This window comes from Pyrgilauda ruficollis, unplaced genomic scaffold (assembly GCF_017590135.1).
Source record: "Pyrgilauda ruficollis isolate IOZ18807 unplaced genomic scaffold, ASM1759013v1 scaffold304, whole genome shotgun sequence".
Lineage (NCBI taxonomy): Eukaryota > Metazoa > Chordata > Aves > Passeriformes > Passeridae > Pyrgilauda > Pyrgilauda ruficollis.
The window spans coordinates 29,179-45,223 of NW_024524423.1; the positions used below are offsets into that span (position 1 = coordinate 29,179).

General features: G+C 49.2%; 1 protein-coding gene across 1 annotated transcript in view; it reads left to right on the top strand.

Moving 5' to 3' along the window:
• NPEPPS (aminopeptidase puromycin sensitive) overlaps positions 1-12,318 on the top strand; it is a 32,253-nt gene extending 19,935 nt beyond the window's left edge. Inside the window, exons 9-22 of the mRNA XM_041473869.1 lie at positions 898-1,012; positions 1,632-1,796; positions 2,436-2,540; positions 2,948-3,008; positions 3,678-3,787; positions 4,666-4,729; positions 5,625-5,764; positions 7,356-7,490; positions 7,894-8,133; positions 8,459-8,515; positions 8,797-8,904; positions 9,766-9,921; positions 10,012-10,059; positions 11,736-12,318. Of these exons, the coding sequence (XP_041329803.1) occupies positions 898-1,012; positions 1,632-1,796; positions 2,436-2,540; positions 2,948-3,008; positions 3,678-3,787; positions 4,666-4,729; positions 5,625-5,764; positions 7,356-7,490; positions 7,894-8,133; positions 8,459-8,515; positions 8,797-8,904; positions 9,766-9,921; positions 10,012-10,059; positions 11,736-11,882 (1,651 nt within the window). The 3' untranslated portion in view covers positions 11,883-12,318. The remainder of the gene's footprint in view (positions 1-897; positions 1,013-1,631; positions 1,797-2,435; positions 2,541-2,947; positions 3,009-3,677; positions 3,788-4,665; positions 4,730-5,624; positions 5,765-7,355; positions 7,491-7,893; positions 8,134-8,458; positions 8,516-8,796; positions 8,905-9,765; positions 9,922-10,011; positions 10,060-11,735) is intronic.
• The last annotated feature ends 3,727 nt before the right edge of the window (positions 12,319-16,045 follow it).

Below are 16,045 nucleotides of genomic sequence, written 5' to 3' on the forward strand. Positions count from 1 at the left end.
AAAGGTGTGGAGATGGGAAAATCAAAAATATTAACTCACCTTCCTTTGCAGTTTGATTTTTTTACTTTTTCTGATCAAGCTTTTGCACTTTTGCTTGATATTAATTTGTTTTCTCTGCTGGTGGTCAGGAGGATTTCCCTGAATTTTGAACAACTTGTAAGCTTTGGACTTTGAACCCTGAAATCATTTGGGATTTCTTCTGCTCAGCTTTGAATTTGGCCTTAAAAAAACCAAAACAAATTCGAGCCCAGGTTTTAAATTTTTCTCTCATTATTGCAATTCTGATGAAATCTGATATTTTATTCCTTGTGGGGAAAAAATTGTAAATATATTTATCCTGGATGGGGAGAATTTTTGGGATGGAGCTGTGAAATTTTGCCCCTTTGTGCTGAGTTTGCTCTGCCCCCTTTGGGGACCTGCAGGCACCATCCTTGGGGAGCTTCTTCCCTGGAATTTCAGCATTCCAGAGGTCCCTGAGCGGGGCTGGGAGGTGCCACAGAGGAGAAATTGCTGTTGGCACCTCTTGGAAGAGCCAGAATTCCTTTGGGAATGCTGAGGGGGGCAGGATCTGCGCCCACCCCGGAGCACAGGGGGAGCTGAGCTTCCAAAAGTTACCTAGAGGAGCATTTTGATAAATAAAACTACATTTTCCTCCTTCTGCCTGGGCTTTTTTTCTTCCACTTCTTGCATGCCATAAAATATCTCCTGCTCCAAAGCACTCCAGCAGCTCTGGAACTCACTGAGAATTTCATGGCTACAGCTACATTGAAATAGATTTTGGGTTGGTTTTTTGGGCTTTTTTCCTCGCTTAGGTAATTTCACCTCCTGTGGGTTGTGGTGTTTTATCCCCCCAGGGCTGTCCCCTCCTGCTGAGCTGTGCTTTTCTCTCCACCCCAGGGAGACTGCGTTGCTCATCGACCCCAAGAATTCCTGCTCCTCGTCCCGCCAGTGGGTGGCTCTGGTGGTGGGGCACGAGCTGGCCCACCAGTGGTTTGGGAACCTCGTCACCATGGTACCTCACCCCCCAAAATCCCCCTCTTTATTTAAATCTGCCTCCTGTCCTGCCCAAAATCTGCGTTTGCACACCCCTAAACATCAGCACGTTGTGATAGCATCATTAATTTAATATTTAAATGGTGGTTTATGGTAGCTAACCCTTCAAAATCCCGTTTTTTATTTAAATCTGCCTCCTGTCCTGCCCAAAATCTGAGTTTGGATGCCCCTAAACAGCAGTACTGTGATAGCATCATTAATTTAATATTTAAATGGTGGTTTATGGTAGCTAACCCTTCAAAATCCCGTTTTTTATTTAAATCTGCCTCCTGTCCTGCCCAAAATCTGAGTTTGGATGCCTCTAAACAGCAACACGCTGAGACAACATAATCAATTTAATATTTAAGTGGTGGTTTATGATACCTAGACCCTCCAAAATCCCTTTTTTGATGTAAAATTGCTCCGTATTCTGCCCAAAGTGTGTGTTTGGGTGCCCCTGCCCGGCAGCGCGCTGCGTTACAATAACTGCTGTAAGGCTCCCTGTGGCTTTGGTCCTTCACCCTGCACGTTGGTGCCCTGCAGGAGTGTAAGGCTCCCTGTGGCTTTGGTCCTTCACCCTGCACGTTGGTGCCCTGCAGGAGTGGTGGACCCACCTGTGGCTGAACGAGGGCTTTGCCTCGTGGATCGAGTACCTGTGCGTGGATCACTGCTTCCCCGAGTACGACATCTGGACCCAGTTCGTGTCTGCTGACTACACACGAGCCCAGGAGCTCGATGCCTTAGACAACAGCCACCCCATCGAGGTCAGTCCTGTTTTTCCAGCCTTTTCCCCCCTGTTCCCTGTGATGAAAAAGGGAATTTTGTGGTGGTGGCCGAGCCGAGCGCGGTCCGGAGCCGCGCTGCGCTCTGTGGGTTCTGCTCTCCCTGTGCCCCAAAACACTCCCTTGCAACCCCTAGACATCTAATTCCTATGGATTCTAACGTTGTACAAAATATTTGGTGAAATAAATTTTGGGAAATGACCTTGTCCAGCAGGGCATTTTAGTGATTTGCTCCCTGGGCGTGCCTTGCCCGCTGTCCCTGGATTTAATAATTGTAACAATCTTAATCCTGATTTAACAAAAGATTTGCTGCTTTTGGGAAGCCAAGGATTGAAGGAAGATCCCCACATTTATCTGATCCAGCACCAAAACATAACTTAAACCATATTTAACTTCCAAACCAGCCCTGACCCAGCCATATCTGGGGGATTTTCCTTGCCTGGGGGCAGAGATCCTCTCAGACAATCCAGCAGTGGGAGAGGAGAGAAAGAATCCCTCAGACTTTCACCTCTAAAACTGACATTTCCCCTCAGATTTTCACCTCTAGAACAGTGCCATGAGCAAAATGCCGTTTTTGGCTGCTCAGATCCTTCTCACTGGGGGCTGTGGTGCTTCCCACAGGTCAGCGTGGGCCATCCCTCCGAGGTGGATGAAATATTTGATGCCATTTCCTACAGCAAGGGAGCCTCTGTGATCCGCATGCTGCACGACTACATTGGGGACGAGGTACAGGCATGGGAACTGGGGCTTTCCAGGGCGTTCTTTGCAGCTAAACTTGCTTAGGTGGAGATTTCCAGGGCGTTTTTTACAGCTAAACTTGCTCAGGTGGAGATTTCCAGGGCGTTTTTTACAGCTAAACTTGCTCAGGTGGAGATTTCCAGGGCGTTTTTTACAGCTAAACTTGCTCAGGTGGAGATTTCCAGGGCGTTTTTTACAGCTAAAATTACTGGGGTTTAAAAAAAAAAATGAAGTCTTTCTGTGTTTTGAAAATTTCTCCACTTCGAGAAACGAGATAATGGGAAATAGAGAAGGAATTCCTGATTTTAAAGATTCCTTGCCTGATCCCTGGGGATAAAAGCAGAGCAGGAGGAGGATGGGAAATCCCTGTGACATCTGCACTTGTGTGTTCCCAGGATTTCCGGAAAGGAATGAACCTGTACCTGACCAAGTTCCAGCAGAGGAATGCTGCCACAGGTAACTGGGTCACTGGGATGGCCACAAAAGTTATTTTTGGACTCAAAACTGCTGGTTTTCCACCTGAAATAATTGAAATCCCAGGAAATTCCTGCCTTGTTCCCAGTTTCATGCCCTGCACAGGAAGGATGGAGCATGCCTGGGGATTTTCTGATTTTTTCAAGGGCTGAGTTACCACTGGAAAATATCTTACAAATATTCTTTGGTTTGCCAGGAGAGCCTTCTGCAGTATTGATCCTGTGATTAAACAGGTCAAAGTCTGAGATTTTTGCTTTTAAACCTTCTATTTTTGTGTATCAGGCACAAATGTGGAAGTGGGGACATCAAAGCCCAGTCAGCCAAATCCGATCTGTGGTGTTTGGTCAGTGATTTTTAACATAATACACTTAAAAAACCTGAAGGGAAATGTTCTCTTTTAATATTTAATGTTAATTTTGGCATCACAATTTGTATTGATTGGGCTTTTTTAGCAGTAAAGAAGCTGCTTTCCCCCTCTGTCCTTCCCAAGGAGGTTTAAATTTTTTTTTTTTTTTTTTTTTTTTTTTTTTTTTTTTTTTTTTTTTTTGCCTGTCATCTGTTAAATTCCAACAAAACACAAGGTGGAGTAAGAACCCAACTTTCCCTATGCTGTCCCTGATAAAACCTGATTCAAATCCTTTTCTCCTGCAGAGGATCTCTGGGAAAGCCTGGAAAAAGCCAGTGGCAAACCCATTGCTGCTGTGATGAACACGTGGACCAAACAAATGGGATTTCCCCTCATTTACGTGGAGGCTGAACAGGTGAAAATGGAGCTGGGCCTTAATTTCAGATCAGATCTAACAATATTCCCTGATTTTGGGCATTCCCTTGGATCAGGAGTGATAAAATGGAATTGTGCCTTAATTTTGGATCAGCTTGAACACTATTCCCTGATTTTGGGCATTGCCTTGGATCAGGAGTGATAAAATGGAATTGTGCCTTGATTTTGGATCAGGTTGAACACTATTCCCTGGTCCAGGTCATTCCCTTGGATCAGGGATTATAAAATGGAACTGTGCCTTGGTTTGGATCAGACTGAACACTATTCCCTGATTTTGGGCATTGCCTTGGATCAGGAGTGATAAAATGAAATTGTGCCTTGGTTTTGGATCAGGTTGAACACTGTTCCCTGATTTTGGGCATTGCCTTGGATCAGGAGTGATAAAATGGAATTGTGCCTTGGTTTTGGGTCAGCTTGAACACTGTTCCCTGATTTTGGGCATTGCCTTGGATCAGGAGTGATAAAATGGAATTGTGCCTTGGTTTTGGGTCAGCTTTAACACTGTTCCCTGGTTTTGGGCACTCCCGTGGTCGGGGAGGCCCCCCGTGGGCACAGCTCTGCTTCTGAGGGGCAGGAGGTGCCAAATCCCTGTGGCTTCATCCCAAAACTGCCCGCATCCCTGGAGTTGGCTGACTTTGGGAACTGTTTGTGGGGGGAGGGAATCATTCCGCTGCAATTGTGCTTATTCCACAACTGCAGGATGGGGGAGGCTCCAGGCGTTTTCTGAGGGGAAAAACCCAAATTATTCCATGGAACAGGGGGCAGTGACACGCGGGGACTGCAGTTAAACGTGCTAATCGTCCCCTTTTCTCATTTTCTTGCCTTTTTAAATTTTTTTTAAACATTTTTTTCCCTCAGCAAGAAGATGACAAAGTGTTGAAGTTGGTCCAGAAGAAATTCTGTGCCAGTGGACCATATACTGGTAAGAGGAGAGCTGGAGCAGGAATGGGTGGGCACAGAACCACAAAACCTCCCCACTCTGAAGAGATATTGTTGTTTTTTGTTGTTTTTCATCCAAAAGCACTGATTCTGGGAGCTGATGCAGCCCCAGGCCTGTGCTCTGCCTGGATCCAGGTGGGAAAATCTGAGGAAATCCAAGTCTGGGCTTTTCCCACTTGTGGTTCCCATATCCTGCCATGGAGAGCAGCATTCCTTGGCTCAAAATTCTTCCAGAAATGTCCATTTTAGGGCCAGGGCTCTCTGAGGGGCTGGGGAGCAGCTGCTTTGTGGTGGTGCTGAAATAAATGAAATAAAAACCCCTCAGGTGGGAGCCACCACGGATTCCAGCACTGGTTCCACTCACCTTCCCTGCTTATCCAAATTAAAATGTTTGGCTTGAAAGCCGATTTAAAGCTTTTTGGGGGTTTTACCTCTAAAACTGTCACTTTCATACAGATTTTTTACTTCTAAAACTGCCATTTCCCCTCAGATTTTTTACTTCTAAACCTGCCATTTCCCCTCAGATTTTTTACTTCTAAACCTGCCATTTCCCCTCAGATTTTTTACTTCTAAAACTGCCATTTCCCCTCAGATTTTTTACTTCTAAACCTGCCATTTCCCCTCAGATTTTTTACCTCTAAACCTGCCATTTCCCCTCAGATTTTTTACCTCTAAAACTGCCATTTCCCCTCAGATTTTTTACTTCTAAACCTGCCATTTCCCCTCAGATTTTTTACCTCTAAACCCAACACATTCCCTCAGATTTTTACCTGAAGACCTTTCAGATTTGGGCCTTTTCCCCGTTCCCTTCCAGCGCGGCGCCGGGCGCTGTTGAGCCGTTTCTCCGAGCTTTCCCCCGTTTCCCTGCTCTGTTCCAGGCGAGGATTTCCCCACGTGGATGGTGCCCATCAGCATTTGCACGAGCGAGGACCCCAGCTGTGCCAAAATGCAGGTTCTGATGGACAAGGCCGAGCTCACCGTGGTGTTGAAGGACACCAAACCCGAGCACTGGGTCAAGGTGAGCCTGCACCTTCCTTCTCCTCCTCCCGATTTCCCTTTCCCCCTGGAATTTCGCTTTTCCTCTGGAAAAGCCTCTTTTCTTCCCCGTGCTCCTGTGGGAATTGGTTCCCATTCCTCCCCTTTCTTTCCCGTTTTCCTGCAATGTCAACTGGAGTTCTTTGGGGATTCAAGCCTGGGGAAAAATGTGAAGTTAAAGGCAGGGTTTGAGTTGAGATGTGGTGGTTTTTTTAGTCATTGTTATCATTATTATTGCAATTATTGTTCTTGTGGTTACTGTATATTGCAATTATTGTTCTTGTGGTTATTGTGTTATTGTCTCATTGCCATTATAGTAATTATTTCAATCATTATATACTTTATGCCATCTATTAAATGTATTCTCTCACCATACTGATATTTAAATTCTTAACTATATATATATGCTATAAGTCTATACGTGATATTATTTTAATGAATATAAATGCATGCAATATATTTAGATATCTAAATGATAATTTCTATATGTATATAATATATATTAATACATAATTTAATATATCGGTTTTATATATATAGTTTTTCTACATATGCTTTTTATATATAAAACACATATAGAGAGAGGCATATTTTAGAGAAATGTGAAGATTTATTTTAGATAAATATGAAGATTTATTTTAGATAAATGTGAAGATTTATTTTAGATAAATATGCATAAATGTAAAAGCCTACTTTAAATGTATCACAATATAAAGATATATTTTTTGATAAATAGATACAGATACAAAGATATTTCAGATAAATGCCTGTAAAGTTTCAGTAGAGAAGTATAAATACAAATACATATTTTAGATAAATAGTAATAGATACAAAGACATATTATATACAATATACACATATTTTACATATATATATATATACACATATTTTACACACATATATATACATATTTTACATGTATATACACATATTTTACACACATATATATACATATTTTACATGTATATACACATATTTTACACATATATACACATATTTTACATCTATATACACATATTTTACACATATATATACAGATATTTTACATATATATACACATATTTTATACATATATATACACGTATTTTACATATATATACACATATTTTACACATATATATACACATTTTACATATATATACACACATTTTACACATATATACACACACATTTTACACATATATACACACATATTTTACACATATATATACACATTTTACATATATATACACACATTTTACACATATATACACACACATTTTACACATATATACACACATATTTTACACATATATATACACATATTTTACACATATATATACACATTTTACACATGTATGTATACATATTTTACATATATATATATACATATTTTACACATAACACACACATACACACACACGTTTTACACACACACACACACACACACATACACACACGTTTTACACACACACACGCACACGCACACCCAGCTCCGTTCAAAGCCCCGCGAGCGCAGCCCGTGTTCACACACACACACGGAGCAGCAGTGCGCGCGCTCCCGGTGCTGAGCCGCCCGCGCTCTCTGTGTGCAGCTGAACCTGGGCACCGTGGGCTTCTACCGCACGCAGTACAGCCCGGCCATGCTGGAGAGCCTGATCCCGGCCATCCGCGACCTGTCCCTGCCGCCCGTGGACAGGCTGGGGCTGCAGAACGACCTCTTCTCCCTGGTGAGCCCCGGAGCGGGCTGCGTGCTGGGGAAAATCCTCTGGAATGGGGGATAGTCCCATTTTTCTGTTCTTTCTCACTCCTTGACCCTCCTGAGGGGGCTGGTTTTGGGAAAACAGGGAAAAGCCCCTAAATAATCCCATTTATCCATTTTCTCTCACTCCTAGGCCTTCCTGACAGGTCTGGCCTTGAGAAAACAGGGAAAAGCTCCCAAATAATCCCATTTTTCCATTCTTTCTTACTTCTAGACCCTCCTGAGGGGGCTGGTTTTGATAAAACAGGGAAAAGCTCCCAAATAATCCCATTTTTCCATTCTTTCTTACTTCTAGACCCTCCTGAGGGGTCTGGTTTTGGGAAAACTGGGAAAAGCTCCTAAATAATCCCATTTTCCTGTTTTTCCTCCCTCCTAGGCCACCTGGATGCCCTGCTGAGGGGGCTGGCTTTGATAAAACAGGGAAAAGCTCCCAAATAATCCCATTTTTCTGGTTTTCCTCCCTCCTAGGCCACCTGGATGCCCTGCTGAGGGGGCTGGTTCTGGGCAAGCTGGGCAAGGCCGGGCACAAGGCGACGCTGGAGGAGGCGCGGCGCCGCTTCAAGGAGCACGTGGAAGGGAAGCACGTCCTGTCTGCTGACCTGAGGAGCCCTGTAGGTCCTGGGGGGCTTTGGGGTCCCCTCAGCCTGCCCCCTGCCCCGGGCAGGTGTATTCCAAAGGGTAGGCAGTGAGAGGGAAGCAGGGTGGGAGATGGGAGCATCCCTCCTTTTGTCATCCTGGATTTTCCCGCTTTTGGAATTGCCAGAATTCTCCTGAAATGGAGGAAAACATCCAAGAGTTGAAGCATCTCTGCAGTGCAGAGTTAAAACCCAGGAGGGAGCAGGGCTGCTGCTTCCAGATGTGGGAATTCCAACCCAATTCCATGCAAACTGCTGCTTTTCCAGAAGTGTGATGGTTTTTTCCCTGGTTTTCTCCCAGGTCTACGTGACCGTGCTGAAGCACGGGGACAGCTCCACCCTGGACACCATGCTGAAGGTGGGTGCTCCCCCCCCAAAACCCCTCATTTCCCCCTAAAAATCCCTCTGGGCTGGGGTTTATCCACACCCAGTCCCTGGTGCTGTGAAATTCCCTTGGGAATTTCTCCCTGTGCATGAACTGGTGAAAATCACTTTATTCCTCGGAATTAACGGCGCCACCAGCCAGGCCAGTTTGTCCCTGATTAGGTTTGCTGAGTAATTAGCAGCTGTGGCAGCCACGGAGGGCTCGTTAGGGGTGGAGTTAAGGATGAATTACTGTCGGGATGTGTTTCCCCTCAGCTGCACAAGCAGGCTGACATGCAGGAGGAGAAGAACCGCATCGAGCGCGTCCTCGGGGCCATCTCCCAGCCAGAGCTGATCCAGAAAGTTCTCACCTTTGCACTTTCAGTGAGTTCCTCCCCCTGGGACGTTCCTGGGTCACCCTGGGCTGGGCTGAGCCTGCAGGAATCCTCCTCAGGCTTGGAGCTGTGTCTTCAGTTTGGGCAAATTCCAAATGAAGAAAGAATTGGCTGAGCTGGGTCCAAATGAAGAAAAATTTGGCTGAGTTGGGTCCATATTAAGAAAAAATTGACTGAATTTGGTCCAAATTAAGAAAAAATCTGAATGAATTGGATCCAAATTAAGAAAAATCTGAATGAATTGGATCCAAATTAAGAAAAATCTGAGAGTAAGTTCAGAGTAACACAAATCCGAGAGCCTTGGTTCCAAATTAACAAAAATTTGAGTGAGCTGCATCCAGATTAACAAAAATCTGAGAGAGTTGGTTCCAAATTAACAAAAAATCTGAGTAAGGTGGTTCCAAATTAAAAAACCTCTGGATGAGCTGATTCCAAATTAAGAAAATTTGGATTTGTCTGGTTGGAGGCACCTGCTCTGGGGATTTTGTGTGTTCAGAGCAGTTCATTCCCTGGTGCTGTGGAAATTAATCCCAATTTTCCTGGCACTGCTCTGCTCCCAGCACCAATCCCCAGGAAGCCAAAATGCAGTTTGACCTCTCAATTTACCAGAGAGCCAAAATAATCTCTCTAAATTTTTCCTTTTTTAGTAAAAATAAGATTTTCTTGCTGGGTGTAACCTGAGGATAACTCAGGGATTTGCTTCCCCTTCAATCTTTGAGCTGCACATTCAATTTTGGGGTAAAAGATTTGCTTTAATTGACAGATTGGGCTGTAGAAATACCAAACCCTCAGGCCAAGGAGCAGGAATTGTTGTCAAAATGCAGAAAGCTGATCCCATTTCCCTCCCCAGGAAGAGGTACGTCCCCAGGACACGGTGTCAGTGATTGGAGGAGTGGCTGGGGGCAGCAGACAGGGCAGGAAAGCTGCTTGGAAATTCGTGAGGGACAACTGGGAGGAGCTTTACAATCGATACCAAGGTGGATTCCTAATATCCAGGTTAATAAAGGTACGTGGGGCCCTGGGGAGGAGCCCTTCCCTCCCATCTGGGGCTGGAAATTGTGAATTTCACTTTAATGCTGGGTTTTTCCCCCTTCAGCTCACAGTGGATGGATTTGCAAATGACAAAATGGCTGCAGAAGTGAAGGTAAGAAGCTTTAATTAAAGAATTTATTAATTAGTCACTGATAAACTTGGGGTGCTCTGGCTGGAAGGAAAAAAAAGATCTGGTGGATTTTGTTGTTCTGTCCCAAAACTGCCCCTCTTGAGTTGGATAAAATATTATTGAAATGCCTTAAATCAGCATTTTGGAAGAAATCTGGAATTTCCACTGATTTGTTCTTCACTGATTTCAACTTTGACAAAATCCAGCAGAGTTTGGCAGCAGCTTTGAGGCTCCCAAAAAAAGAAAACTTTAAAATACTCAGGATTATCCCAACCTCCATCATTGGTAGAGCTCTGAGAGTGGGTGTGGATTTCATTGTTTATTCTTTCCCCACATTTTTCCAAGAACATCTTGAAAGAAGAAACTTTAAAATAGGACTGTTAATTTGTTAATTAGCACTTTTTTTTAGTTAGGAAAGCACTCAGGAGGAATTGTTATTCCAAACATCAGCTGAGCCCTGAGCTGGCTCTGTCCTTTTTATCATTTAGTGACTTTTCTTAGTAAAGATTTAACAGCAGAAATGATTTTACAGAGAAATTTTGCATTAGAATTTATTTTATTTTCTTTTTTTGCAAAACACTGAGCGGGAAAACCAGCCCTGATTAACTCCCAGCTCATTTCCAAGAGAATTCCTGACCTTTGAGTGGGAATTTCCCACGTCTGAGCCTCAGTGTCACCTTGCAGAGCAGGAGCTGATCTGCCAAATCCTGGGAAAAGCTGCTTGGAGGGAGGCAGGGACAGCTCCAGGCTGGGCCAGCTCCCTGGGCCTGGAAAATGCAGAGTCACAGCAGCCCTGGGGAGTGCTCAGGGAACGTGACACTGCCCTGGGCCACTCTGGGGACACTGCCCTGGGCCACTCTGGGGACCCCTGGGCTTGGGGACACTGCCCTGGGCTTGGGGACACTGCCCTGGGCCACTCTGGGGACACTGTCCTGGGCCACTCTGGGGACACTGCCCTGGCCTGGGGACACTGTCCATCCAAACTGGCCCTGGGAAGAAAGCTGAGAATGGGACCAGGGCTGTGCCCAAGGCTCTGGAGCCTTCTCTTGGGGTCTTTCTGCTCCAAATACCCCAAAATATCCCCGGGAGCTGCTGCCTGTGGGGCTGGCTCAGCTCCTGGGGTCCCTGGCAGCACACAGCTCCCTCGGGGACAGCCGGGGCTGTGGGGTCATCCTGCAGAGGGCCGGAGCTGGGCTGGACAGCCAGCCCTCCCTGCAGGTGCTTCCCCATCCCTGCAGGTGTTCCCATCCCTGCAGGTGTTCCCATCCCTGCAGGTGTTCCCCTCCCTGCAGGTGTTCCCATCCCTGCAGGTGTTCCACTATCCCTGCAGGTGTTCCCATTCCTGCAGGTGTTCCCCATCCCTGCAGGTGTTCCCATCCCTGGAAGCATTTCCCCATCCCTGCAGGTGTTCCCATTCCTGCAGGTGTTCCCATTCCTGCAGGTGTTCCCCCTCCCTGCAGGTGTTCCCCATCCCTGCAAGCATTTCCCCATCCCTGCAGGTGTATCCCCACCTCTGGAAGCGTTTCCCACCGCCGCAGGTGCCCGTGGCCGTGCCCGAGTTTTGGGGCCGCCCCCCCCCAGCCCGTTCCGTGCCCCGCGCCCCCTCCCCAGCCCCGTGCTGAGCGCAGCCCCCGGGCTGTCCCGTCCCTTCCCCGCAGGCGTTCTTCGAGAGCCACCCGGCGCCGTCGGCGGAGCGCACGGTGCAGCAGTGCTGCGAGAACATCCTGCTGAACGCGGCGTGGCTGCGGCGCGACGCCGACAGCATGCAGCACTTCCTGCAGCAGCGCCGCGCCGCGCCCGTGTGAGCCCCGCTCCCGCTCGGGACTGGCCTTTGCTTTGTTTCCCCTTCCTTCGGTTGGTTTTTTTCCCCTTTTTTTCCCTTTTATTTTTTTTTTTGGGTTTTTTTTTTGTTTTTTTTGTTTTTTTTTTTTTGGTTTTGTTTTGTTTTGGTTTTTTTTTGTTTATTTCCTCTTCCTCCTCCTCCTCCTCCTCAAGCCCGTGGGGACTGGACCGTGAATGTAGAGTTTAATCGGTTCCTGCTCACACACTCCAAGAATTTGGGAAAATTCTGTTCGGGAAAAAAAAACAACAGCAGCAACAACAACAACAACAAAAAAAAAATCTGTCAGCGATTCTGCAGAAAGAGAGAGAGAGAGAAAAAATACAAAAACACAAAAAAAAAGAGAGAGAAAAATCTGTAAATATGATAGTAATAAAATAGAGCATAACAAAACTGTGAAACTTCCTCCAGCCTTGTCAGTGGTTAAAATATTTAACCCCCTCCCCTTCCCTGACTTATTGACAGATGTTCTGGTTTTTACCCCCTCCCTCCCCCAGCACAGAGGAAAGCAGGGGCGTTCAGCTCTGAGGTCACGGGGTGAGGTTTGGGGACGTGTCCCTGACCCCTCCCCACCCCAAGGACGGCAGGGTTCCCCCTTCCCTTTTGTGTCACCTCTGAGCAACAAAAACAAACCCAAAAAAACCCCAAAAGGCCCCCGTTGTGTTTGTGCTGGGCTCCCCCTGGCTGCTGTCCCTGTGGGGAGCTCGGGCTTGGTCAGAGCCACGCCGACCCCTGAGCTTTGTGCGGTTTGGTTTTGTCCCCGTTTGCTCCCGGCCCCTTCTCCCCGTGCAGGGGCCGGCGCTGCCCTGCCTCCTCCTCCAGAGCATCCACTGCTCCCAGCTCCTGCTCCCTCCTCCATCATCCCCCCGGAAATTGGGTTCTGAAGCCTTAAATCAGTGATGATGATGAAGATGAAGCTGTGCCATCGTCCCCTCCCACAGCAGCGTGGTCCTACTAACCAGCCACCCTCTAATACGCAAAGGTTGGAGTTCCAGCTTTTTATTTTTGGTTTTTCCTCCCTTTTTCCTTATTTTCTTTAACAGGAATTCGTACTTGGTGTGGCTTAACTGTTAATTTTTTCGGAAGGTCATCAGATTTAACTTGTCAGACTGCTTCCCCTCGAGACATTTTTGTGCTATTGTTTAAAAAAAAAAAAGATTACAAAAAAATCCAAAAAAAACCCAACAAAAAAGTACAAAATAAACAAAAAAAAAATCTAAAACAGTTGGCGTTAATAAAAATGTCAATGTGAAATTCATGTCCTCACCTTGTGTTCTGTTTGAAGGCTGAGAGGACCCAAAGCTGGGTTTATTGGAGCCTGAAAGGACCCAAAGCTGAGTTTAATTTAAAGCCTGAAAGGACCCAAAGCTGTGAGGGGACAGCAGAGGCCAAGGTGTCACTTGCAGGACCCTCCTGTGCCACTGGGGCTGGCTTTAGGCTGGCAGAGCCCGAGCAGAGCCTGTGTAATCCGAATAAAAACCTCCCCCAGGCACTCCAGAGCTGCCCAGGGCTGAATTCAGCAGAGAAAGGAAAGAAAAAACCTGACTGTGAATCAAAAAAATGGTATTAAACAGCCAAAGGTGACAGAATAAGAGCGTGGAGGCACTGCCAGGGTGGGGAACACCCCGAAAATGGGAATTTCGAGGCTCTGAGCTCGCGGCCGGTCGCATTCCCGAGGCTGGGGCTGGCTTGGGAATTTCCTGCTGTCAGCACCAGCCCTGCCCCGGGCTGAGCCGCTTTCATTCCGCTCCCTGCACACGGACAAAACCGAAATAACCCCGGGGGAGCGGGGGATCCGTGTGGGAGAGGCACAGAAACAAAACCCCGGCAGCGACAGGGCCGGGAGAGCTGGATCCCCACTTAAAGGAACTTTGGGATTGGTCTTTTCCACAGGAAATCTTCGTTTTTAGAGCGGGAGACAAAGTGATGATGCTGGGGAGAGGGGCAGGACGGGCACAGGAAAGGCTGAGATGGGGCTCGGGGTGATTAATTAACGAGGGCATTGCGGTAATTAACGAGGGAATTGCGGCTGCCACACCCCTGGCAGTGTCCCTGGAGCGCTCTGGGACCCGTCCCTGCCCCTGGCACGGTGGCACGGGATGAGTTTCACTCTCCTTCCCACCCAAACCATTCCAGGGTTTTGCCCACGGGATTTGGGAGCGTTCCCTGGGGCTGAGGGTCCCACCAGGGACACCGGAGGGATCCAAGGAGGGATCCAGGGATCCATCCACGCCTGGCTCTGCCCCTGCTCCCCTCCCTGGCCCTTTCTGTATTCCCTGCAACCTGGATTTTTTTAGGGAAGGATGGGCACTCCCTGTAACCTGGATATTTTTGGGGAATGATGGATACTCCCTGCAACCCGGATTTTTTAGGGAAGGATGGATGTTCCCCATAACCCGGATTTTTTCAGGGAATGCCGGATATTCCCCGGAGCCCTGGGCGCTCCCATTTCCCCAGCAATGAATAAAATCCTCCCCCGGGGCCAGCACGGGCTCTGCTCCGCGGAATTCCCCCCGGGAACGAACAGCCGCACTCCGTGGGAATCTGGGCTTTGGGATGGAGCCCTGCGGGCAGCACGGACCTGTCGGGCAGCTCCTCCTCAGCTTCCAGCCGGGAATTCCCCTGGATTGCCCCACGGGAGGAACCTCTGGGAGCTGCTCCTCCTCCTCTGGGCCCGGGAAGCAGCCGGAGGCCGGGATGCAGGCAGCTGTTTGCAGCTGGAATGGGATCGCTGGGGCCAGCTGCTCCCGGGTGTTTCTCACTCCAGAGTTTCCGTGGATCTCGGAATCCTGGAATGGTTTGGGTGGGAAGGACCTGAAATCCCACCCAGGGCCAGGGCCAGGGCCAGCTCCCACTGTCCCAGGCTCCAAAGCCCAGGCTCCAGCCTGGCCTGGGGCACTGCCAGGGATCCAGGGGCAGCCCCAGCTGCTCTGGGAAATCTCTGCAGGCTTTTACACCTTCACTGCCAAAACTTCTTCCTTCCAGCTCACCCAAACCAACCCTCTTCCACTTTAGAACCACCCTCCCCTGTCCCACCACACCCTTCCCCCAACCCCAGAACCTCCTGAGCTGGAAGGGACCCACAGGGATCACCCAGCCCAGCTCCCATCCCTGCAGGACACCCCAAAATCCACCCCGGGCACCCCTGGCAGCGCTGCCCAAACATTCCTGCAGCTCTGCAGGGTTTGGGATCACGGCCACTCCACAGGAGCTGTGCCAGTGCCCCAACACCTCTGGGGGAAACCCCAAAATCCATCCCAAAACTCCTGCAGCTCTGGGATCACGGCCCCTCCATGGAGCCGTCCCAGTGCCCGACCTCTCCCTTCCAAGGCGGAATTCCTTCCCCGGGCCCGGTCCCACCCTGCCCTCCCCCCCGGGCTCCTCCTTCTCCCGAATTCCCTGGGCTCCGTTCCCGGATCCCCTCCCAGGATCCCGAATCCCCCGGGAGCGAGGGCCGGTGCCGGGGCCGAGCGCGGCGCTCCCCGCCCGGGGCGGTGCTCGGCTCTCCCGGCCCCTCCCGGTGACTGCCGCCTGTCCCCGCGGTCTGTGTGTCACTAATTGCCGTTACGGCCCGTTAATTGTCCCGCCGGCCTCCAGCTGTCCCGTTCTCCCTCTTTTCCTTCCCGTGCCCGCTTCCCTCGGCGGTGCCCGGTGTCACCCGGCTTGGGGACACACCGGCATGCGGCGGGACCCCGGTGCCCGTCCCGGGGGCACTCGGAGGACACCGGAGCCGGTGCGGGGCGGTTCTGGAAGCGCTTCCATCCCCCGGTCACCGGCACCGGCCCGGGGAACATCCCGCTTCTTGCGGGATGCCCGTGCCGGAGCGACTCTGCAGGGCCGGGCGGACACACCCGGGCACACCGGGACACACCTCCGGCCCCGGGACACCGGACACACCCGGGCACACCTCCGGCCCCGGGTCACCGGCGCCGGCTCCGCTTCCCGCGGCGCGCCGAGCACGTGGCCCCTCCCAAGCCGGTTCCGGTGCCGCTGCCGCTGCTTTCCGCGGCCGCCGCGGGCGGAGCTGCGCGGGGCCCGGCCGGACCAGCGGCGGTGCCGGTGACCCGGCTCTCCGGCCGCCGCTGCCGGTGGTCCCGGTGCCGCCCCCACCCGCGGCACAAAGTGGTC